This window comes from Suncus etruscus, chromosome 6 (genome assembly GCF_024139225.1).
Source record: "Suncus etruscus isolate mSunEtr1 chromosome 6, mSunEtr1.pri.cur, whole genome shotgun sequence".
NCBI classification, from domain to species: domain Eukaryota; kingdom Metazoa; phylum Chordata; class Mammalia; order Eulipotyphla; family Soricidae; genus Suncus; species Suncus etruscus.
The window spans coordinates 26,429,322-26,451,975 of NC_064853.1; the positions used below are offsets into that span (position 1 = coordinate 26,429,322).

At 42.9% G+C, this 22,654-nt stretch overlaps 2 protein-coding genes, 1 long non-coding RNA gene and 1 other non-coding gene across 9 annotated transcripts in view; 2 read left to right on the forward strand and 2 right to left on the reverse strand.

Annotated features, from left to right (window-relative positions):
* The window catches only part of LOC126011454 (uncharacterized), a 46,402-nt gene extending 44,221 nt beyond the window's left edge, over positions 1-2,181 (reverse strand). Inside the window, exon 1 of the long non-coding RNA XR_007496766.1 lies at positions 2,139-2,181. This is a non-coding gene — a long non-coding RNA (uncharacterized LOC126011454). The remainder of the gene's footprint in view (positions 1-2,138) is intronic.
* Positions 1-19,349, forward strand: part of NRDC (nardilysin convertase) — an 82,743-nt gene extending 63,394 nt beyond the window's left edge. For both annotated transcript variants that reach the window (XM_049774643.1, XM_049774642.1), the window contains 14 exons: positions 1,117-1,236; positions 2,808-2,859; positions 4,120-4,270; positions 9,450-9,577; positions 12,622-12,784; positions 14,283-14,314; positions 14,516-14,654; positions 16,725-16,772; positions 16,917-16,969; positions 17,330-17,413; positions 17,928-18,018; positions 18,242-18,358; positions 18,959-19,048; positions 19,127-19,349. In XM_049774643.1, the coding sequence (XP_049630600.1) occupies positions 1,117-1,236; positions 2,808-2,859; positions 4,120-4,270; positions 9,450-9,577; positions 12,622-12,784; positions 14,283-14,314; positions 14,516-14,654; positions 16,725-16,772; positions 16,917-16,969; positions 17,330-17,413; positions 17,928-18,018; positions 18,242-18,358; positions 18,959-19,048; positions 19,127-19,324 (1,466 nt within the window). In that variant the 3' untranslated portion in view covers positions 19,325-19,349. The remainder of the gene's footprint in view (positions 1-1,116; positions 1,237-2,807; positions 2,860-4,119; positions 4,271-9,449; positions 9,578-12,621; positions 12,785-14,282; positions 14,315-14,515; positions 14,655-16,724; positions 16,773-16,916; positions 16,970-17,329; positions 17,414-17,927; positions 18,019-18,241; positions 18,359-18,958; positions 19,049-19,126) is intronic.
* On the forward strand, positions 1,584-1,691 carry LOC126012684 (small nucleolar RNA U13). Its single transcript, XR_007497110.1, has one exon. It is a non-coding gene; the product is annotated as a small nucleolar RNA U13 (small nucleolar RNA).
* A 560-nt stretch (positions 19,350-19,909) lies between the features above and the next one.
* Positions 19,910-22,654, reverse strand: part of OSBPL9 (oxysterol binding protein like 9) — a 197,603-nt gene continuing 194,858 nt past the window's right edge. For all 5 annotated transcript variants that reach the window (XM_049775167.1, XM_049775168.1, XM_049775166.1 and 2 more), the window contains 2 exons: positions 20,854-20,989; positions 19,910-20,623 (listed from right to left, as the gene is read on the reverse strand). In XM_049775167.1, coding sequence (XP_049631124.1) covers positions 20,549-20,623; positions 20,854-20,989 — 211 coding nt within the window. In that variant the 3' untranslated portion in view covers positions 19,910-20,548. The remainder of the gene's footprint in view (positions 20,624-20,853; positions 20,990-22,654) is intronic.

Below are 22,654 nucleotides of genomic sequence, written 5' to 3' on the forward strand. Positions count from 1 at the left end.
CTGACTCAGTAGATTATGTGATCAGTCCTAATGATGCTCTGGGGAAAGGGCACACAGAGAACCAGGCTTTTAAAACTGTCTCCCTAGCCCAAAGTCTGTCCAAGGGAAATCTCCCCTTCCCAGTATTTTATTTATATAATATAATATTATATATTACTATATATTAGTTATATTTATTTTTCTCTTCTTGTTTTTTTTTTATCTTTATTTGAAGACAAAGATGCAAAGAATGGATAAGGTGAAGTTACAGTGGGAAGGCAATCACCCATAAACAGAATTCGCAAAAGAAATCCCCTTGCTGACACCTTAATTTTGAATTGTCAGCCAAAAAAATTTTTTTTAAGAAAAATAAAACACATGCACATTTACTTTATCCCTCAAGTTCCCAGATTGTAGTACATTATAACATTTTTAGTAGTACAAAAAGCAGTCTAAGCCACAAAATTTATGTAACTCCTTTAACATTAAAGGCTATAGTATTGTTGACACAGTTGATCATAATACATTATTTCATTAAGAATGAGTCAAAGAAGCACAGCAAAGATGGTGTTAGTGTGACAATTGTCTGCATAGGCCCAGCAAAATGTAGGAGACATGGAAAGGAAAGCCTTGGCCTAAATTAGGAGACCATACCCCTGAAGTTTTCTGGCATAAGACCAGAAATATATATATACGATATAATATAATCATATTTACATTATCTACTTATATTATGGATATATAATTATACATTAATACTTACCAATGATATTAATGTATGTGATTATGTTTGCTTATATTAATTATATATGATATTATATGTATATATATAAATGGTGCTCAGGGGTTACTCCTGGCTCTGCACTCAGAAATCGCTCCTGGCAGGCTGGGGGACCATATGGGATGCCAGGGATTCAGGGATTGAACCCGGTCCATCCTGGGTTGTTTGAATGCAGGGCAAATCCACCACCACGGTGCTATCTCTCTGGCCCTAATATTCTATTTTTGTATTTATTGTATTTATTGCATTGTAAGTAGACTTAATTTCCCACAAAGAAAGGTTAGATTTCTAAAACGAAGAGCAGATTTCTAGAAATCCTGTTGCAATGACTCGTTGAATTTTCTTTTCATTTGTAGCTACTGATTTTATGCTGAAGGCCTTTGATTGTCCTGAGACAGAATATCCTGTTAAAATTGTAAATACCCCACAAGGTTGCCTGTGGTACAAGAAAGACAACAAATTCAAAATCCCCAAAGGTAAAATATTTCTGTAGAGGAGTAAAATAAGCACATCTTTCTCTACTGTGTAGCAATCTGCCTTTCCCTGTATTTGCCTTTTAATCCTTTATTTCCCCTTTGCTTCCTTGTCTCTGCACCTTCCATTCAAAGACCTTCCCTTGCTTCCCTATCAGAGCTAACTATGAGTCTATGCCATTGCAGACATCTTTGTAAATGCTACAGCTTCAAGAAAAGAAGTCAGTATTCAAGCCTAACACAAAATTGTTTTCAGATTGTTTTTCAGCTAAGTGAAAGCAGAGCCAGGTTTTTAACCATCTGAGGGAAAAGATGGTACTTGGAACATTAGATTTAAAAAGATAGAGAAGATCCTTTTCCGGTTCATAAGCATGATGATTGGGTTTTCATACGTGGCCTGTGTGATATGTGCCTCCCTTCTAACCTTGTTACGACGTCGGCACATCACCCTTCTGACATGAAAAAAAAATAAATAAATAAAAAGATAGAGAAGAGTGTGTTGAAGAAAATTCTTCTTAGAGTCAGTATTCTAGCCCAACATTACAACCGGGAGATACCTTCCATCTGTGCCCCTTGGCAGTTTTGATTTTCAGCATACATACACTTGAAAGTCTTTTGTTTTCACTGTGGTAGTTGAAAAAGTTGTTTTTTAATTTTCTCTTCTTGTGCTAAAGGAACTCTTGGATGCAACCTAGAATCAAAGGCTAAAATAAATGTTCCGGTTGTCATATAGTCCACGTTCCTAATACAACTGTACTATGGCTCTCTTAGGGGTTCTTTTTTTTTTTTTTTTGGTTTTTGGGCCACACCCAAGTTGCTCAGGGGTTACTCCTGGCTATCTGCTCAGAAATAGCTCCTGGCAGGCACGGGGGACCATATGGGACACCGGGATTCGAACCAACCACCTTTGGTCCTGGATCGGCTGCTTGCAAGGCAAACACTGCTGTGCTATCTCTCCGGGCCCTTTTTTTTTTTCTTCTTTTTAACTGAATCATCATGTGATACACAGTAGTTACAGGGTTGTTCATGATTTTCAGCCATACCACATTCCAACACCGATTCCTTCCCCAGTGCATAGTTCCCACTACCAGTCAATGTCCTCAGTTTCACGTTTTCTCTCTCTGAGTGACTCTTTAGATTGTGGAGCAAGTATTTCCTCAGTTCTGTTTTTTTTTTTTTTGTTTTTGGTTTTTGGTTTTTGGATCACACCCGGCAGCACTCAGGGGTTACTCCTGGCTCTATGCTCAGAAATTGCTCCTGGCAGGCTCAGGGGATCATATGGGATACTGGGATTCGAACCACCGTTCCTTCTGTATGCAAGGCAAACGCTTTACCTCCATGCTATCTCTCCGGCCCCTCCTCAGTTCTTCTTGAATAGCTTATAAGAACTTCTAAACATTTATTGAGCATTGGAGAACATTACAGTAAAAAATCTTAAGGATAAAAATCTATTGAGGATTCAAAGATTAGTAGTTAGAGTTTATAAAGCCACAATAATAATAATGTTATGTATAACATATTCGGGGCTCTGGACTGTATTTTCTTATCAAGGGTTGTTTTTTAATTTATTTTAGCATATATACGCTTCCATCTGATCTCACCTTTGATACAGAAGTCTGCAGCAAAGTAAGCACTTGTTTTCTTTTCTAGAAAATATTTCTTTTAGTTACTGAAACAAACTATGCTGTGTACTTCATCCCAAATCATTTTATTATTTTCTGTGTGCTGGAGCTATGTTGATGTTTTGTTTTGTTTTGTTTTTTTGGCCACACCCGGCGGCAGTGCTCAGGCTCTGTGCTTAGAAATCGCTCCTGGCAGACTCAGGGATGGGATCCTGGGAATCGAACTGGGGTTCGTCCCTGCATTGGCTGCTTGCAAGGCAAATGCCCTGCCACTGTGCTATTGCTCTGGCACCAATGTTGATGATTTTTTAATTTTTCTATGACCCTCATTGTATTGAAAGTAAACATTAAAATAGAATTGTGGCTGATCTAGCTCTGTTACCCAGATATGAATTATGCTGGTAGTGTAGACTCTTCTTAGAATTACTGGATTGATGCTTAGAGCAATAGTACAGTGAGTAAGATACTGACCTGTACACACCAGACCAGGTTAAATCTTCAGTATTTCATGGTCTCCAGAGTACCTCCAAGCGTAATTTCTGAGTGCAGACCCAAGAGTATCTCCTAAGCATTGTGGAGGGTGACGATAAAACAAAATAGAACAAAACAAAAAACAAAAATAGAATTACTTGATCATATTTCCTCCCCTATAATAAGAACTAAATCTGTTGGTCCTATAATTAGAGACAGCTAAGGAGTATGATTATACCTGGTTCTTTGCAATTTCGTACATAGATGGTTGCAGTTTGGGAAATTAGAGAGCCTAAAAATGTATCTAAAATGTGGAAAGTGTCCCAGAAATGTTAATATACTTCTTTCTTTGCTTTGCCACTTAAAATTTAAAATTCAACCTTAAAACATCAGGCAGCAGTAGTATTCATCAGTATTACATTTAAAAAAAAATTATCTCCCTCCCATTTCTCAGCATTCACAGTCAGCAAATAGGCTTGCAGGGATAGCCAGATGTGTTAGATCTGGTGCCGTTTGCTTTTCTCATTGTGCAGCATAAACAGCCTCCTTTTCCTCTATTTGCCTGACCTGGAAAGGATTGACAAGCACAGCAGAAGTAAAGTTCTGAGATGCCCAGTGAAATGGCTCTGGGTGAGCTGCAGTTACATGCGGGCTCAGTTAGTAGACATTGTCAGAATCTGAAGTAGGGAATTAGTTATCTATCTCAAAGTGAGTTTCTCTGTCTAAATGAAAGCAGATGTATTCCTGTCTTTTTCTTGTGAATTAATGATGTTACTTGTGTTTTAATTCTCAGTGTGGTCCTCTTTGATATCTTTGTCAATATCCTTACTCATAATCTTGCGGAGCCAGCATATGAAGCAGATGTGGCACAGCTGGAGTATAAGCTTGTAGCTGGAGAGCATGGCTTGATTATTCGAGTGAAAGGATTCAATCACAAGCTACCTGTAAGTTCAAATGTTCTGTTTTTCTTCAAAAGACTTTCGCCTTTTTATATTGGGGTCAGGAAATCAGGTCAAGGGGCCAAGCACATGCCCGGATGGGAGAGGCTCTGTGTTTCATGGCCATGCCTCCACCCTCCAGCACCACCAGGTGTGTCCCTGGCAGAACCCCAGGCATAGCCTCCATGGCAGTGTGTATATATATATAAAATCCTTGTTTATTTCTTTGGTCATTCAAGTACCAAGCAGATAGGCTTGCACATGGTTTGCTAAACAAAGAAAGGAATGTCTATTCCTTAGTAGAGCTTTATGCAGCTTAATACAGCTTTATTGTGTTTTCTTGGCCACGAGAGCTATTCTAGCTACACGTAAGAGTACTACATTTTCATCAATGACTAGTAATGTCGGTTTAGCACAACAAATCTGGTATCGGGCTTGATTTCACTTCAGTTTGCTACTACTTACTCTGTTTCCAAGATAGGCATTTATATAATTTCACACAAACTGTGATAACAAATTGGAAGCCCTGGAACATTGCCCAGCATAAAGCAGAATGTGAATGTACTTTCTTCCTCTTGCTTTCTGTTCTGTTTTGTCACAGGCGTGGTTCCATTTCCCTTCCAAATTATGACCTTTTAGAAATGTTTCTGTATCTTCTTTGGCACGCTTTTGTTGCTTTGTCATCGTTCCTTTGTCAAACACTTTATAAGCAGAGGGAGAGAGATCATTAAATGCCAGCCAGATATAATAACATAATGTAGTTAACAAATTAATTTTTGCTTTCTTGGGTAGAATATTAAGGTATGGGGAGCTGGTTCATAAAAGGAAAGTTCTAGGGGCCAGAGATCTAGTATAGGGCTAATGTAAACATATGCTATGCATACTGTGGACCTGGCTCCCTCCTGGCACTGCATATGGACCCTTGAACAGCCACAGTTCATTTTTGAGCCTGGAGCCCGGAGTCCTTCCTGAGCACTGCCAGTTATTTTTCATTATCACCCTTCCCTCCCTCAAGTTTTAGAAGAAAGGACCTGGCAGAAATTAGACTTTCTTTAGAGGTGATAACCTCTTACGTTAGTGAAACCTTAAAAATAGGCTGATGTCCTTTCAGAACCACACCCTCATCTGTGTTCCCAGCAAACATTAGGAAATGCTCCGCACATTTTATTTTAAAAGGTCTATAGAGTTTGTGGTCTATGATCCAAACAGATTAAAGCCAAAGATAAAAATTAACTTTGGGAGATATGTTTTGGAATTACCTGGAAAACATTTTTGTTTCTTGTTTTTTGGAACACACTCAGGGGTTACTCCTGGCTCTGTGCTCAGAAATCACTCCTGGCAATCTTGGGGGACCTTATGGGATTTGGGAACCAAACACGGGTCAGTTGCGTGCAAGGCAAACATCCTACCTGCTGTGCTATCGTTCCAGCTCAACCGGAGAACTTTTTAAAAATGTAAACAATAGAAATATATTTGAGGTTCTTTATTTTATGAAGAGTACATAGATTTTTTTTTTTCAATGCCTCTTTTCTTAAACACACCCCATAGATTTTCTCTAGTCATAAATATTGAAAAGTCAGAAAATTGTGTCAGGGAATATTTTACTATCCATAGACCTTCTTGCCAAATTCAAATACTGCTAACTTCTTGGGATATTATTTTTTATAATATCTTTACTTAAACACCTTGATTACAAACATGATTATGGTTGGGTTTCAGACTACATAGTTTTAATTTAAAAACCTGATACATGGCTGGAGTGATAGTACAGTGGGTACTTGACTTGTATTTGGCCGAATCGGTTTCGATCCCCAGTATCCCATGTGGTCCCCTGACTATCGCCAGGAATGACCCCAGAATGCAGAGCCAGAACCCGTGCAGTACTGCTGAGTATAGCCCCTCCCCCCCCAAAATTCTGACTCAGCCTCTGATACAGAGAACAGGGATGTAGTTCTGTGGTACAATACTAGCCTTGCATGTGCGAGGCTCTAAGATCATTCTGTCACCATGGAACCCCTCTCCTCTCCAAACCTGATGTGTGTGTGTGTGTGTGGGGGGGGGGGGTGGGTGTGTGTGGGGGTGGGTGTAGAACTTAAGACTAGCTATATTTCTTTTCTTTTTTTTGTTTTGTTTTGTTTTTGGGCCACACCCGGCATTGCTCAGGGGTTACTCCTGGCTATCTGCTCAGAAATCGCTCCTGGCAAGGCACGGGGGACCATGTGGGACTCGGGGATTCGAACCAACCACCTTAGGTCCTGGATCGGCTGCTTGCAAGGCAAACACCGCTGTGCTATCTCTCCGGCCCCAACACAAGCTGTATTTCTAATATGGATACAAATACTCTAAGAACTTATTTGAAAATTAAGCTTAACAGTAAAAAAAAAGAGAAACTTGCTGTAACCCAGTTATAGGATGGAAATGGTTTAGTGTTAGGAAGCTGATGAACATAAATCATTATAACAGAGGCTGAATGAGAAACACTGTATGAATGTTGTGACAAATGCTCCAAAAGCCATGTGACTAGTTTCAGTTGATAGTCCATATTAAAAGTAAAAGAAGGAAATTATTTGAGCACATACACAAAAATCTTTACTTATAAAACTTAAAGCAAATAAATAAGTCCTATATAGTCATTATTAAAAAAAAAAAAAAGACTAGGGGCCAGAGAGATAGCATGGGGGTAAGGCGTTTGCCTTCCATGAAGAAGGTCATTGGTTCGAATCCTGGCATCCCATATGGTCCCCCGAGCCTGCCAGGAATGATTTCTGAGCGTGGGGCCAGGAGTAACCCCTGAGCATTGCCGGGTGTGACCCAAAAATCAAAAAAAAAAAAAACAAAAAAAAAACAAGATTTTGACTTCAGTTGCTTCTCTCTCTCTCTCTCTCTCTCTCTCTCTCTCTCTCTCTCTCTCTCTCTCTCTCTCTCTCTCTCTCTCTCTCTCTCTCTCTTTTGAGAAAAGAAAGAGAATGAGAAAACAAAAAAAAAGAAAAAAAAAAAACAAAACAAAAAACAAAACTTAAAGCAAATAGGGGCCAGAGTGGTGGCACAAGCGGTATGATGTTGCCTTGCACGCACTAACATAGGATGGACCACGGTTCAATCCCTGGCATCTCAGATGGTCCCCCAAGCCTGCCAGGAGCAATTTCTAAGCACAGAGCCAAGAGTAATCCTTGAGCACTTCCAGATGTGGCCCAAAAATAAAGCTGGTATGTTGAAATGAAAAACAAACATCTAAAAACACCTGGTAAAAGTACTTTTACTTAACAAATTGTATCATTATATTCATAAAAAACTTACAATACTACTAAAATTTAAAACTAAATGGATCCAGGAACATGGCTTATATGCCTAGCTGTGAGCATATGCCTAGCGCAAGCCTGATCTCCAGCTTCCACTCCTGGACTGTCACAAGGGCTTTGGGCCCATATTGCCACTGGGTTATAGAAAATAAAAAATAAAAAGAAATGTGTGTGATGTGGCTAGTCTCAAGATCACTATATAAAAATCAATGGCTCTTGTTTTGTTTTTGGATCATACACAGCATTGCTCATTCCTGGCACTGCACACAGGAATCACTCCTGGCAGGCTCAGGGAAACATGGGGTGCAGGGGATCAAACTCAGATCAGCCTTGTGCAAGGCAAATGCCTTCTCCATTGTGCTGCATCACTCTACCCACTTTTCCTTTTTGTTTTAAAATGACTTCCTTCCTTCCTTCCTTCCTTCCTTCCTTCCTTCCTTCCTTCCTTCCTTCCTTCCTTCCTTCCTTCCTTCCTTCCTTCCTTCCTTCCTTCCTTCCTCCCTCCCTCCCTCCCTCCCTCCCTCCCTCCCTCCCTCCCTCCCTCCCTCCCTCCCTGCCTCCCTCCCTCTCTCCCTTCCTCCCTTCCTCCCTTCCGTGACGCTCAGGGGTTACTCCTGGCTACTATGCGCTCAGAAATTACTCCTGCCTTTGGGGGGGACTGTATGGGATGCCAGAGGATAGCACATGCAAAGCAAATGCCTTAACGCTTGCACCATAGCTCCAGCCCCAGCTCTTTTTCTTGCGCAGTAGAAAACAATGGTCAATTATAATAAAATACTAGGATTAAATAAGGGAAGTCCAGAACCTATCTAAAGAAATAAATTTTAATAATTAAATAAGGGAAGTATAGAACCTATCTAAAGAAATAAAGCTTAGTTAAGCAATCAAAAATTTATATAGGGGCCGGAGAGATAGCATGGAAGCAAGATGTTTGGCTTGCATGCAGAAGGATGGTGGTTCAAATCTCGGCATCCCATATGGTCCCCTGAGCTTGCCAGGAGCCTAGAGCCAGGAGTAACCTCTGAGCACTGCCAGATGTGACCCCAAAACAGCCTAAAATAAAATAAATTTAAATAGTGTTTAAATTGTATTTCTGGACAGGACAGCTGGAGAGTTGACAGTTGTCATTACTATCAAAGTTTATACATACATATATTTGTATACACGTACACACATAGTTGTCTCACCTATTAAAGTCACACTTGGGGGGATGTTGGATCACTTGCATCCCACCTACTACAATTTAAATTCCCAGCACTGTGTTAGTGGTTTGCTGAGTTTGGCCCCTCCCCCCCAAATAGGAAGAATGTTTAAAAATACCCATGAGGGGCTAGAGTGATAAAACAGCTGATAGGATGCTTGCCTTGCATGTAACTGACCTGGATTTGAACCCTGATCCCCCCCTATATGGTCCCCTGAACCCTGCCATAAGTGATCCCTGAGTGAAGAACGAAGAGTCAGCATTGAGCTCTACTGCATGAGGCCCAAATCGCCAACCCCCTAACCCCATGCCCAGGAAAAGATAAAGGTTCAGAGAGATAGTATGGCTGGTAAGATATTTTGCCTTGCATGTTCTGACCTGAGTTCAGTTCTTGACATTACAGTCCCTTGAGCTGAGCACTTCTAGGAGTATGTCCTAAGCACAGCCAGTTGTAACCCTAAAACCAAAAAAGAAAATAAGAGAAATAAAGTAGTTGCTCCAAACTTGACAGCTGAGGCTTATTGCTGTGAAGACCTCTGTCTTTACTACCTTCATGCTGCACCCCAATACCCGTCCTCCCCTCAGACACACACTTAATGGTCCGCCCCCCCCCCCCCCCAAAGCCACTTTAGAACTGTATTGGCAGTTGCATCTTCCCCACTCATGGTGCTGCTCTTCTCTTTAGCTCCTGTTCCAGCTCATTATCGACTACTTGACAGAATTCAGCTCCACCCCAGCTGTCTTCACCATGATAACAGAGCAGCTGAAGAAGACCTACTTCAACATTCTCATCAAGCCTGAGACTCTGGCCAAGTAGGTGATGGGGTTCAGCTCATCTGAAACCTGAGAGGAATAGCCTTCCTAGGGCTGAGGTGTAAGGGGGGAGATTGGAGTTTGAGGGCTAGCTTTCAGCTTTGTAGAAGTATGTTGGGTAAGCCAGTTAGCTGGGTTATGGGATTTCTAAAGTCTAGTGAAAATCTGTATTTAGGAATGGAAAATAGTCTGTTTTAAATTAGAGGAGGGTGTTTGGGAGCGTAAGAGATACGTGACTCAAAGTGTCTAAACACTTGCCTGGTCCCCGCTTTGATTCCCTGCACTACATAGCCTTCCTACCAGGTTCAATATAGCTCTGGTGAGAATCAACATCCTCTAAAAAGTTTTTTTCAAAAACACTTTGTAAGTAAATTACATTTAAAGAATTGCTGACTTTGTGTTAGCTAAGAATTACTTACTGGTGATTTGGGTGTTGTGAAGATTAAGTAGTGAGTTTACATACTTAACAAATCACTTCTTTGGCAATTGTAACTGTCTGGAATTCAACCAAAGGCTCTAGAACAGGGATCTCAAACTCAATTTACCTGGGGGCCACAGGAGGCAAAGTCAGGGTGATCCTTGAGTGCAAAGTCAGTCGTAAGCCTTGAACACTGGGGGGTGTGACCCAAACAACTAAAAGAAAACAAAACATAAAAAGATTCTTCTAGGGCAGGGCCATAAAATGTTGTATGGAGGGCCCCAAACAGCCCACAGGCCTCGAGTTTGAGACCCCTGCTTTAGAAGAAAGCAGAATGTCTTCAGGCCAGTGTATGTAATTTTATTTACTTGTTTACTTATTTATTTTTGTGGTTTTTGGGTCATACCCAGCAGTGCTCAGGGGTTATTCCTGGCTCCATGCTCAGAGTAACCCCTGAGCGTCAAAAGAGTGTGGCCCCTCCAAAAAATCAACATAAATCAATCAATAAAAAAATACTCCTGGCTATGGGCTCAGAAATTGCCCCTGGCCTGGGGAGACCATATGGGATGCCAGGGATTGAACCGCAGTCCATCCTAGTTTAGTGCTTGCAAGGCTGATGCCTTAATTCTAGCGCCACCTCTCTGGCCCCGATTTATGTTTATTAATTTTAAACTTTTGGCTAACAACAGCCCATAGGCCTTTCATCAGAGCCTGTTTAGTTCAGAGTAGTGGGAGCTCACCACTCCTTTGTGTTGATCAAGCACTCCCTTAGCTGCCTTTGGGCTTTCAGCAGGTTTCCTTTATTGGGATCAGAGAAAAGGCCCCTGTGGGCTGGCACAGCCTCTATAAGCACATAGTCTACAGGACTCTTACTGACCTTAGACTGAGCCCTTTTTTTTTTTTTTTTTTTTTTTTTTTTTTGTTCTGTTTTTGGGCCACACCCAGTGATGCTCAGGAGTTACTCCTGGCTATGCACTCAGAAAATGCTCCTGGCTTGGGGGACCATATGGGATGCCGGTGGATCGAACCATGGTCCGTCCGAGGTTAGTGCATGCAAGGCAGATGCCCTACTGCTTGCGTCAGCGCTCCAACCCCTGAGTCCTTGCTTTTGACACAGGTAAAGTGAGCCCATAAATAAGCAGGATTAGTATGCAGGGAAAGAGACAGTGAGGAATGAGCTGTGAGAGGACCTCAGGCATAGATCATCAGTAGAGCACCTACTGTGTATGCTTGAGTGAGGCAAGGGAGGTCAAGAGTTTGATCCCTGGAACTACCTTAACTTATCTGTTGCCCTGGGGCCACAACAAAGTGCATTTTGGGGCCATACCTTGGATGGTTGGGAATTACTCTTGAGTCATTCTTGCCTGGCGAAGTTTGGGGATGTGGTTCTGGGGATTAAACCTGAGTCCCCTGCATGTAAAGCATGCTCTTTAATGTTCTTCACCCATGGGGCTGTACCTCAGATCCAAAGTGTGTGCTCTCCAGGGGACTGCAACTAAAATGAGTATGACCGCAATCTCCCATAGAGCAGCACAACCAATTGTGTGTAGCCCTTGGTCATTGAAACAACAAAGTTGCAGGGAAGGGGGGAAAGTTACTGTTAAAAAGAGTCAGATGTGGCCGGAGAGATAGCATGGAGGTGGGTCATTTACCTTTCATGCAGAAGGTCATCTGTTCGAATCCTGGCATCCCATATGGTCCCCCTGTGCCTGCCAGGGGCGATTTCTGAGCATAGAACCAGGAGTAACCCCTGAGCGCTGCTGGGTGTGATACTCCCCTCCCCCCCCAAAAAAGAGTCAGGCACCTGGGGTTGGAGAGATAGTACATTAGGTAGTTGTCTTGCATGTGATCAATCTGAGTTTGATTCTTGGTTCCCCATATTGTTCCCCAAGTATGACAAGAGTGACCCCTAAATACAGAGTAAGCCCTGAGCTCTCAGCATAGCTAGAACAACAACAACAACAATAACAACAACAACAACAACAAAAAACACAGCAAAAAGGAGTCAGCTATCTGATAATCTGGTTTGAAAAATTACAAATTTGGTAATCAAGTATAAGTTAAAAGGCAAGATATGATACCAGAAAGACTTGTATATCCAGTAACTTTCTGAATACTTTGTGAAAATGTGGTAGAGTAATAATAATAATACACCTATTTATTGAAGAGTTATATGCTAAATCTAAGAGCTTTGCATTTATGTCTCACCAAAACTCTATAATGGTGGCATTATGTCCTTTGTTTTTACTAATGAGGAAATGGAGTACCAGGTTGGGAGATCTGTCATATCTGAACAGTTTGGGGAGCTGGATGGGAAGGGGTGGGAGAGTCTGATTCTGGCCTGAAGCTGGATTCTGTACTTTGTGCCACTGATAACCCCTAACAGTGGCCTCTGGTAACATACCATGCTCGTGCGATCACAGTAGAAATCACTTTTCAGGCCCCGTGAAGGGGCGCTGCTTGGGCCCAGTGGTGTTGGCACTTAAGGGACATACCTGGCAGTGCTGGGAATTGAACTTGTGGCTTCTGCAGGCAGTTTGTGCTGTCGCCCTTTGAGCCATCTCTTGAACTCATGATTTATTTCTTATAATGCAACTTGTTTTGTTTTTCCTTGTCCTCTGTACAGAGATGTGCGGCTTTTAATTCTGGAATACTCCCGTTGGTCTATGATTGACAAGTACCGTGCTCTGATGGATGGGCTTTCCCTGGACTCTCTGCTGAGCTTCGTCAGGGAATTCAAATCCCAGCTCTTTGTCGAGGGCCTGGTGCAAGGAAATGTCACAAGCACAGTAAGTCTGAGGCCCTCTGACTATGACCAGTCTGAATGCTGTTGCTGTCTGGAACTGTGTGAATTCAACCTCACAGGAAAGTCCTGGAGTCAGGGCAGTCAGCAGCGGCACAGTCTGCTTAGGAGGAGGGAAGCTGCCCACTCTTATGCTGGGCAAGGATGGAGTGAGAAGGGTTTTTTAGATAAGTGGTATTGGCTATACTTGAAGATAATGTGTGGAAACTGTAGACAGTTTAAAATGGGGCCAACGGGGTGGGGAAGGGAGTATATACATATAAACGTGCACCCAGGTATACACACATCCACAGTTTTTTCTTTTCTTTTCTTTTTTTTTTTTTTTTATTTGGGCAACACTCAGCGTTACTCAGGGATTACTCCTGGCTCTGCTTTTAGGGGTAACTCCTTATGGACAGGGTGTCAGGATTGAACTCAGATCAGCTGTGGCGAAAGCAAGCACCTGCTGTAATGTCTTTTGGTCCCAACACACACACATACATATTCTTAGGCAGAATTTGTGTATCAGGCTAAGGAGCTTGGGCCTTATCCTTTGTAAGTGGAAGAACCAATGGAGATTTTGTCTTGATGATCCAGAGATCAGTTAGGAGACCACTACAGTTAACATGAAGTTCTATTCCACTTGGATGAGATATGGAGAAGAGCCCCAGTGCTGGGAGCAAAATAGAATAGTGATGACTGTGGGGTGGGAAGGAGAAAAGGTTGTTGTTTATGGGCAGTATTAATTCTGCAAAGCAAAAAATTTCTGGTGCTCCACTTTCACCCATGTGAGTAAACATAACACTGGAACTATATGCTTAAACATGGTTGAGGTGGTATGTTTTACTGCCAGAAAGAAAAGGAAAAGTTACAGATAAACTGATGGCTAGGCAAAACAAGTAAAGTTTCTTAAGATTTCAGAAGTAAGAGGATGGCTAAGCAAGGTGAGGGAGAAGGGACGGCTCTGTGGCCAGATGAGCAGAAGCAGTGTGTAAATAACCCTCCAGATTCTGTCACCTCAGTTCTCCTGCCCCCTCCCCACAAATCTGAGTTCGTCATGCCCTGAGAGGAATGAAAAGCACTGCTGCTTTCTAGAGCTGGTAGAGCTGGTGGGAGTGACCCCCAACCCCCTCCTGGCCTCAGTGCCGAGCCGCTGTGGGCAGCAGAACTCTGAAGAGGGAGTGTCATAGGCTGGGGTATGATGTTTGTTGAGAGGTGCGCAGCGGGCATAGGTGTCGTGGGGCACAGCCTCCAGGATAACCTGAGTCCATGTAACCCAGAGGGGAGCCAGTGTAGGGAAAGTTCGGCTCACTGAGAGCCACATTGTGTTCAGCCTCTGTGAGGAGTAGCGATTCCAGAAAGCGGGTGAAGAGCAGGCCAGGAGGGACCCAGCAGCTGTATCTCAGCTGTCCACAGGGTCTCCAGCAATCAGACAAGGACAGTTACTGACTGGAGGAGATGAATGTCAGAGACTGATGTCATTCCTCTCTCCCTTTTTCTCCTAGGAGTCTATGGATTTCCTGAAATATGTTGTTGAGTGAGTATTGGTTTGAGTTTTCTCTCTCAGAGTTGTGTTCCCATCAGCAAGATGGCCTCAAGGCACCATTTAGTTACTCAGTCCATAGTGAAGATGCTTCTTGGGGAGCCTAGAGGGGACTGGTCACAGAACAGAGCAGTGGGGGAAGGACTGGGAAGGCGCAGGTGCACACTTCTCAGTGCTGTGCTGCTTCTTCTGCAGCAAACTGAACTTCATGCCTCTGGAGCAGGAGATGCCCGTGCAATTCCAGGTGGTTGAGTTGCCCAGCAGTCACCACCTCTGCAAAGTGAGGGCCCTGAACAAGGGGGATGCCAACTCTGAAGTCACTGTGTATTACCAGGTGAGTTAATTTCTCTTTTCACTGCTTAGCCAGGGAGCAGGTCCAAGGTGTCTGTCCTAGTGAACCTCAGAAATTTCAGTTACTTTCGGTAGCTTTAGGCTTGGAGTCTCTTGTCCTCTTGACTCTGGATGCAGATGCTACACAAGGAGGTGCTCAGAGCTTATCTATGGTTTGGGGGATTGAACAGACACCTACCTGCTGCTGCTCCATCCCTTGAAGTGTAATGACTTAAAATGTGAAAAAAAAATTTGGGAGAGGGGGCCACACCTGGTGGCATTCAGGTTACTCCTGACAGGCTTGGGGTACTATATGGGGTGCCAGGAATTGAACCCAGATTCGTCCTCGATCAGCCACTTACAAGGCAATGTCCTACTCTTCTACTATCTCTCTGGCCCCTAAATGTGAATTTTTAAATTAGAAAATGACTCCTGTTAATGAAATGTTGGGTGCCAAGGATAGAACCTGAGCCCTCACACAAGCAAAGCAAGTGCTTTACATCTGAGCAATATCTGGCCTAGATGATACTCCTTGAATCACCCACCCAGCCTCTACTTTGGAGGAATGGGGAGTCCTACACAGGCCTCGTACACAACTCCTGCATAGCAGGAGGAGATATGTTGAAAAGGCCAGTTTTGAGAGATTAAAGGAAATAGCCAAGCAATCAATAGGCAGCAGTGTTGCGCAGGATTGAAATGGAAGTTTCAAAGCACCCGAAAATCAGGTATTGGAAGATTGTCTGGGAAGCCTGAGAACCTGTTACTTGCTTTCCTGAGGTCTTATAACAGGCTCAAAATTTTCTTTTGTATTCAGATCCTTTCTTTCCATACCATTCTAGGGAGGAGATGAGGCTTAGTATCAGGAGCTCAGGTACCATTTGAACTGCCTGGGGGTCCTGCTCTTGTCCACACTGATCTCAGGCCTCTGATGCTCTGGGGTTCTGTGGTTACTGCGCTTTGTTCCTGGGTTCCTGCATGGAGTCCCTTCTCTCAGGCCCGTTGAAGATTTCTGATCTACACTGTGGTCAGGCCTCTTCTACAGCTCCTGTGTCCTATGGTGCTAGTGGCCCCACATGCCTTAGAGAACCTCCCTCTGGCCCGATCTGTCTAGATTTCCCTCTTCATCCACACATGGCAGATGGTTCTCCAATAGCTCTGAGGCTCCAGACCATAAGGGCCTGACCTTTCGTAGCTCTGCCCTCATTTTGACCTTTTTTTTTCCCTGACTCTATGACATATTCATATTCATTTCAGGCAGGATTTCCTGTTGCACCAGGTTCCATTCAGCATCTCATAAAACTAATGTCTAATAAAATTGCTTCTTTTAGGGAACTTCTCCCCTCACAGATCATTTTGAACTATCAGTTGATAAGAAACTTTGTTACTGAAGATAATGTGGGGTTTAGGGTTTATGTTTGGCATGTACCCGACCCATTCCATCTGCCATGTTACCTGCCCCCTCTCCACTCTATCACCAAATAGAACCCTCGAGGCTCATAACAGAACTGCCAGGTGTAATCCTGCTGGTCCCCAGTACCATATCCTTGGCATGACACCGACCTACCCACCAGATTGGCTCAGTCTTGCCAGTGTCACCAGAGTCTGCTGAAGTTGAGCTGCCTTAGCAATGCCCTTTCCTGTTAACCTCCTGCCCTTCCCCTCTCTGTTGCGGCTTTGACAGTTTTTGGACAGCCAGGGTATGGTCTATGAGAGTGGAACAACCTTTTGGACATTTTATTTATCTACTGACTTGGCTCCCTTTGTGGCTGCAGAAGCTCCAGTTTAGCCTCTCTATCCCAAACATCTACTCTTCCTACGCCCTTGAACTGCTAGGCCTTGCTTGTAGAGTGTTCCTTAAGGTCCTCAGGCTGGAGGTGACAGGCCAAGGATGTCCTGTTGGTTCTTCATGTCCTGCAGTTCTGTATGACCTAGTGGGAAGGCAGAGGGTACTCAGAATCATGTAGAGGGCTGGAGGGTACGCTCTCTCTACATGGAGACAGGAGAGCAGGGCTTGGGAGAGAAGGTGTACCAAGGCCTGTGAGCCTGCAGTTCTGATGGTGGCATTTGTTTTCAGTCAGGTCCCCGGAGCCTGAAGGAATACACGCTCATGGAGTTGCTGGTGGTGAGTGGAGCCCGCTTTGTCATCTCCTGGGCAGTGAAGGAGGGAGTAGGGAGACAATTTAGGGGAATTGTGGAACCTTGAGGGTAAGAAATAGCGAATTCTCTGTTGGTAGCTGAGCTAATAGGGATTCTGATTTAATTACAGATGCACATGGAAGAACCTTGTTTTGACTTTCTTCGAACCAAGCAGACCCTTGGGTAAGTCCAGGACACTGAGCTCAGGAACTGAGGCGGGCACTGTAGCTGAAAGTATGGTAGATGGCTTGAGCAGCGTTTTTTTTTGGTGGGGGTAGAGGGATTGATTCACCTGGAACTTTTAGTCTTATTTATTGACCAAACCATAACCTCCCCTCATTTGATTACATTAGCAAGAGAAACTAAATTAGCCTGGACTCCTTAACTGGGGGACTGGAGTTCTCTCACATAACAACAACAACAACAAAAAATAGGTGCATACACAGTTCTTTCAGGACCATGAGGCCCAGGATATAAAAAACCCTTCAGATGCCCCTGGTGCCTGGGAGCAGGGCCAGCTAATGATTTTCCTTCTGTCTGCAGGTACCATGTCTACCCAACCTGTAGAAACACATCTGGGATTCTAGGATTCTCCGTCACTGTGGGGACACAGGCAACCAAATACAAGTAAGTCTTGAGTAGATGTGCCTGGCTAGTCTTGGCATAGCAAGTAGGGGCAAAGCTGCTTTCTTCATATTCTCAGGCAACTGCCTACTTGAAGTAGGCTTCATTTAGTCACGGTTGTGGAGTGTCTGATCTAGGATGGGTCACTGGTTCCATTGAGATTGACTCAAATGCTGGTTTATTCAGACTTGTTTCTTAAAGGCAAGAAATGGCCTTTATGCTAGAACCAAGGTCCAAAGTTTTGTCTCAGTTTTGGATTGGCCATGCATGGCAGTCACTATTTCAGTGGGCAGATACCAAGGAACTGGGCAGGAGGTGGCTGTATAGAAGTTTCTCCCTTAGCTAAAGGTTGTTTATTCTGGCCTGTTTTACAGTGGTTTTGATTGACTTACACCTGGTGATATTCAGAGGCTGGTCCCAGCTTGTTCAGGACTGAACCTGGGGGAGACTGATTCAGCCCCAAAAAATGTCTCCCAGGACCTCACTCACAACTTTAACTGAAGATGTTTTGTTTCAGCTCCGAAGTTGTCGATAAGAAAATAGAAGAATTCCTTTCTAGCTTTGAGGAGAAGATTGAGAACCTCACTGAGGATGCATTTAATACCCAGGTAAATAAACTGTTTTGGTTTATTGGCCCTTGACCCACAGCAGCTCTTTAGTCTGGCTAATTTTTATAGCCTTAGTATGACCATATCTTCCTTGTCTTACCTAACCCTGTTGCATTGGGACATCTATGTGAAATCAGCACAGCCGATCCATTGCAAACTGGACTGTACAGAGCTAGTGTGCTGGGGAAGAAACTAACCATGAGTTCTCTTTCTGCTGTAACAGGTCACAGCTCTGATCAAGCTCAAGGAATGTGAGGACACCCACCTGGGGGAGGAGGTGGATAGGAACTGGAATGAAGTGGTGACGCAGCAGTACCTCTTTGATCGCCTTGCCCATGAGGTACAACCCTGACAAGAGCTGATTTCTATAGCATTACCAAGACAAGAAACAAATTAGTATTGTGTGAAAGAGAAGCCTGGAGCATGTATGCAGACATGGCTATAACTTGCTCCCCATAGTTCTGTAATTGCTTGCTCTTGTATGTGACCAGATAAGTTGGATGCTAACTCTGTACCACTACCAATTTCAATTCAAAAAAAATTCAGTATCACTGAAACTCACCAAGAGATTTGTGGGGGCAAAAAGGGTTATACTCTCTAAAGAGGCAGGCAAGGTAGTTTCTTCACCTGTTGTACTAGTGTATTTTCTCATGTTACCATGTGCTGTGAGGAGACAGTGTATACAGTACTTGGTGGCTGCAATTACAGCTTCTCTGCCAGTTAGTTTCTATTAAAATACACAGCTGTATCACATACTGAGGCTCATTTTTAACCTTTACAGGAAGGTGGGGGTGTGGTAAAGGGAAGCAAGCTGAGCCTTTGGAGAATCAAATATCTTCAGGTGCTAAGCAGGACCAAGGAGATTTAGAGGTTGTTTTAAGAGCTATGATACATACACTGCTAGTCTTTCATAGCTTGTTTCCTGTTTTCTTTTTGTAAGATTGAAGCACTGAAGTCATTCTCAAAATCAGACTTAGTCAGTTGGTTCAAGGCTCATAGAGGACCGGGAAGTAAAATGCTCAGCGTTCATGTGAGTATGTTTATGCTTTGCAAGATTGTCATGCAGATTGAAATCGCGGATTCTGATAGGTCTTTGATATCTTTTTAGGTTGTTGGATTTGGGAAGTATGAGACAGAAGAGGATAGTGCCCCCTGCAGTGAGGATTCAAACTCTTCTTGTGACGTGATGCAGTTAACCTACCTGCCAACCTCTCCTCTGCTGAGAGAGTCTACCATCCCCATAACTGACATAAGGGCGTTTACATCAACACTTAACCTTCTCCCCTACCATAAAATAGTCAAATAAACTGCAGTCTTGTTGGCCTGAAGAATTGTGTACTTAATTAAAACTGTATTTTATGAAATGATACTATAGGGCTTCTTACCTGATTTTCTGCACTGGCATCACAGAATCTGATTGGCTCCCCACAAACTAAAGGTAAACTAAACTCAGATCCTCTCAGATCGATAGCCCCCATGTAACTGATGTAGGACTTAAATGCCCATGCTCCTTCAGTCTAATTTCAGTGTGGAGTCAATATTTCCTTCCCAAAGTTTCTTCACAGGTCCTAATGTGCTATATGAGAATCCAATTAAGAAGTAGATGGTGAGGGGCTGGAGAGATAGATGGAGGTAAGGCATTTGCCTTTCATGCAGAAGGTCATCGATTTGAATTCCAGCGTCCCATATGGTCCCCCATGCCTGCCAGGAGCAACCCGAGCACTGCCGGGTGTGACCCAAAAACCACACACACACAAAAAAGTAGATGGTGGGAGTTAGAGATGGTAGATGGTAGAAATGTCCTTATGAAAAGTCAACTACTAGACTCAAAGCTGTTAATATATTGGCACCAGTTTTAACCATAAGTACAAGAAACACATTTTAAAAAAAGTTGGAAAAAAATCACTTTATGAAGCATTAAGAAGCATTGGATATAATTAAACAGAGTTAATACAATTTAATAGGTCAATTCCAAAATAAAAATTATTGAAGTGAGACCATGAAATTTCCTAACACTTGATTTTCATACATACATTGCACTAATTTTCTAAAATATCTCAAAGGAACCAATATTTACAGTACATGGAGTATTCATGAAAAATCTGGCATCCGGTGTCTATGTATATATGTATATGTGTGTGTATATATATATGTATATATGTATATAGGTTACCCAAGATTATGTGAACTTTCTAGAAATGTACATCTCAACAGTAGTACTAGAGTGCAGAGTTTGAGGCCGGGATTAATAAATGCTTTTCAAAGCAGAGTTTGGAAGAGGAACAGACATCTTGTTTTCAAAACTTGAAGCTTTCCTCAGGACTCAAGTCAAAATTTTAACTGTCAGAGAGGAGGAAAAAAAAGGGAAACTTTTCTCGTTTTAATTGTTCATCTACATTGAAAAGTCCGGTATCCCTGAGATAGGAACCACTGCAATAAAGGGAGTGAAAAGGTTCTCCCAAAAAAGGCTGTTGCTTAATTATGCCTACTGCTCTGGTCTCTGGGCTAAATATAAACTGCATTTTCCAACCTAATGCTTGGCAGCACCAAGGCGTTTCAGTAATGGTTCATCATAAACCCAACATTCTCCATCTTCGTGAAATAACTGTAAGAGAAAAGAGGGGAATTCAGTTGTACACTTGCACTTCATTTTTATGATCCCATTGTTGTACATGTCTTCTCATTCATACTAAATGAGTTTCAGGGAGGGCACACCACACTAATGTTTGGTATTTTACTTCAACACTCAGAACTGAGTCACAGGTCAGAGTGTACTGAGGGAGTAAGAAGTACACAACTGGGGGAATTGGAGCAGACCCTCCGAAGTAAGCTTACCCTTGTTTCCCATTGAATTTCCTTCTCCTTCCTGTCTCTAGCTTCTGCTCTTTGTCTTTCTTCAAGTCTATGCTTGGCTTCAGTTGCTGCATCAATGTCTCGGATTTTTAAGTTGAAAGTAACATCCTTCCAAAGGCTAAAAAAATTTAAAAGTAAAGGTGGAGACAAAATGCCAAGTGGAGATGGACTGTAGAGTTGGTAATCTTAAGAATCTTAAAAGCTGGTAATCTAGAGGTACAGCATAATTAGTCTAAATCTAATGGCATTAAGTGCTGTTTTCAACCTTAAGCTGACCTCAAGGCACTGGAAAGTAAAGTAGAGAAGAAAGAAAACTGGGAGCCTGAAACTTCTTCTGATTCTAATTATAGCTTTAAGGGGATCAGTTCATCTCCTTACACCTTACAAAAAAGATTAAATCAGAAGAACTGAAGTTCTGGGCTGAAGATAATAGTATAGCAGTAGGGTGCCTGCCTTGCATAATAAGGCCAATCCAGATTTAGTCTCCTGAGTACCAACTTGGGACATTGGTGATGGGAATGTTGCACTGGTGTTCTTTACATGACTGAAACCCAAACACAATCATGTATGTAATCAAGGTGTTTAAATAAAAAAAAAAAAGAATAATTCCTGAGTGCAGAGATAGGAGTAATCCCTATGCATTGCCCCTTGTGCCCCCTCCCCCAACTAGTGAAATTCTGTTCCAAGGGGAAAAAAACCAAGATTAAACAATGGTTACAATTTCATTTTAGAAATCACTTCCCTAATATATAAAATAATTTCAGTGTGATTCCTCAGACCCAAGATTCTATATTTTGTTTGTTTGGGGGCCACACCCATTAATGCTCAGAGGTTACTCCTGGCTATGAGCTCAGAAATTGATTCTGGCTTAGAGAACCACATGGGATGCCAGGGGATTGAACCACAGTCCAGTACTAGGCTAGCACTTGTAAGGCAGACGCCTTACCTCTAGTGCCACCGCTCCAGCCCCCAAAGATCTTTTTTTATAGCTAGGACTGTGGCGCAAATAAGTGGTAGAGCACATGCTTAGCAAAAGTCATTTAAAAAAATCTTACTTTATCATGGAAAAGAAAATTATGAGATAACTGGGAAACAGATCAATGAGCTACTTGTTAATATTAGGGAATTTATTATTTAAATTTTTGGTGTAAAAGATTCAAGCTCAGGACTTTATACATGGGCTTTAGAACTCTGCCGAGTTCTAGAACTTTCTTTTAAAGAAATACAATCATATTGTAACTAGTGCTTTGTTTATTTTTTTTTTTGTTTTTGTTTTTGGGCCACACCTTGTGACGCTCAGGGGTTACTCCTGGCTATGCGCTCAGAAGTTGCTCCTGGCTTCTTGGGGGACCATATGGGACGCCGGGGGATCGAACCGTGGTCCGTCCTAGGCTAGCGCAGGCAAGGCAGGCACCTTACCTCCAGCGCCACCGCCCGGCCCCTAGTGCTTTGTTTATTAAAGACACAAAAATAGGGCCGGAGCAGTGGCACAAGCTGTAAGGCATCTGCCTTGCAAGTGCTGGCCTGGGACTGACTGCAGTTCCATCCCCCATTGTCCCATATGGTCCCCCAAGCCAGGAGCAATTTCTGAGCACATAGCCTGGAGTAACTAACCCCTGAGTGTCAAGGAGTGTGGCCCCAAAACAAAAACAAAGACACAAAAGTGATTTTCCTATATCCCCCTCAACTGGGACCCCAGTGCCATGTCTTTTAACCACAAAGATGGGGACCCAAGAGAGTTCAGCAAATAATGGTGCTTGCCTTGAATGCAACCAACAGGGAT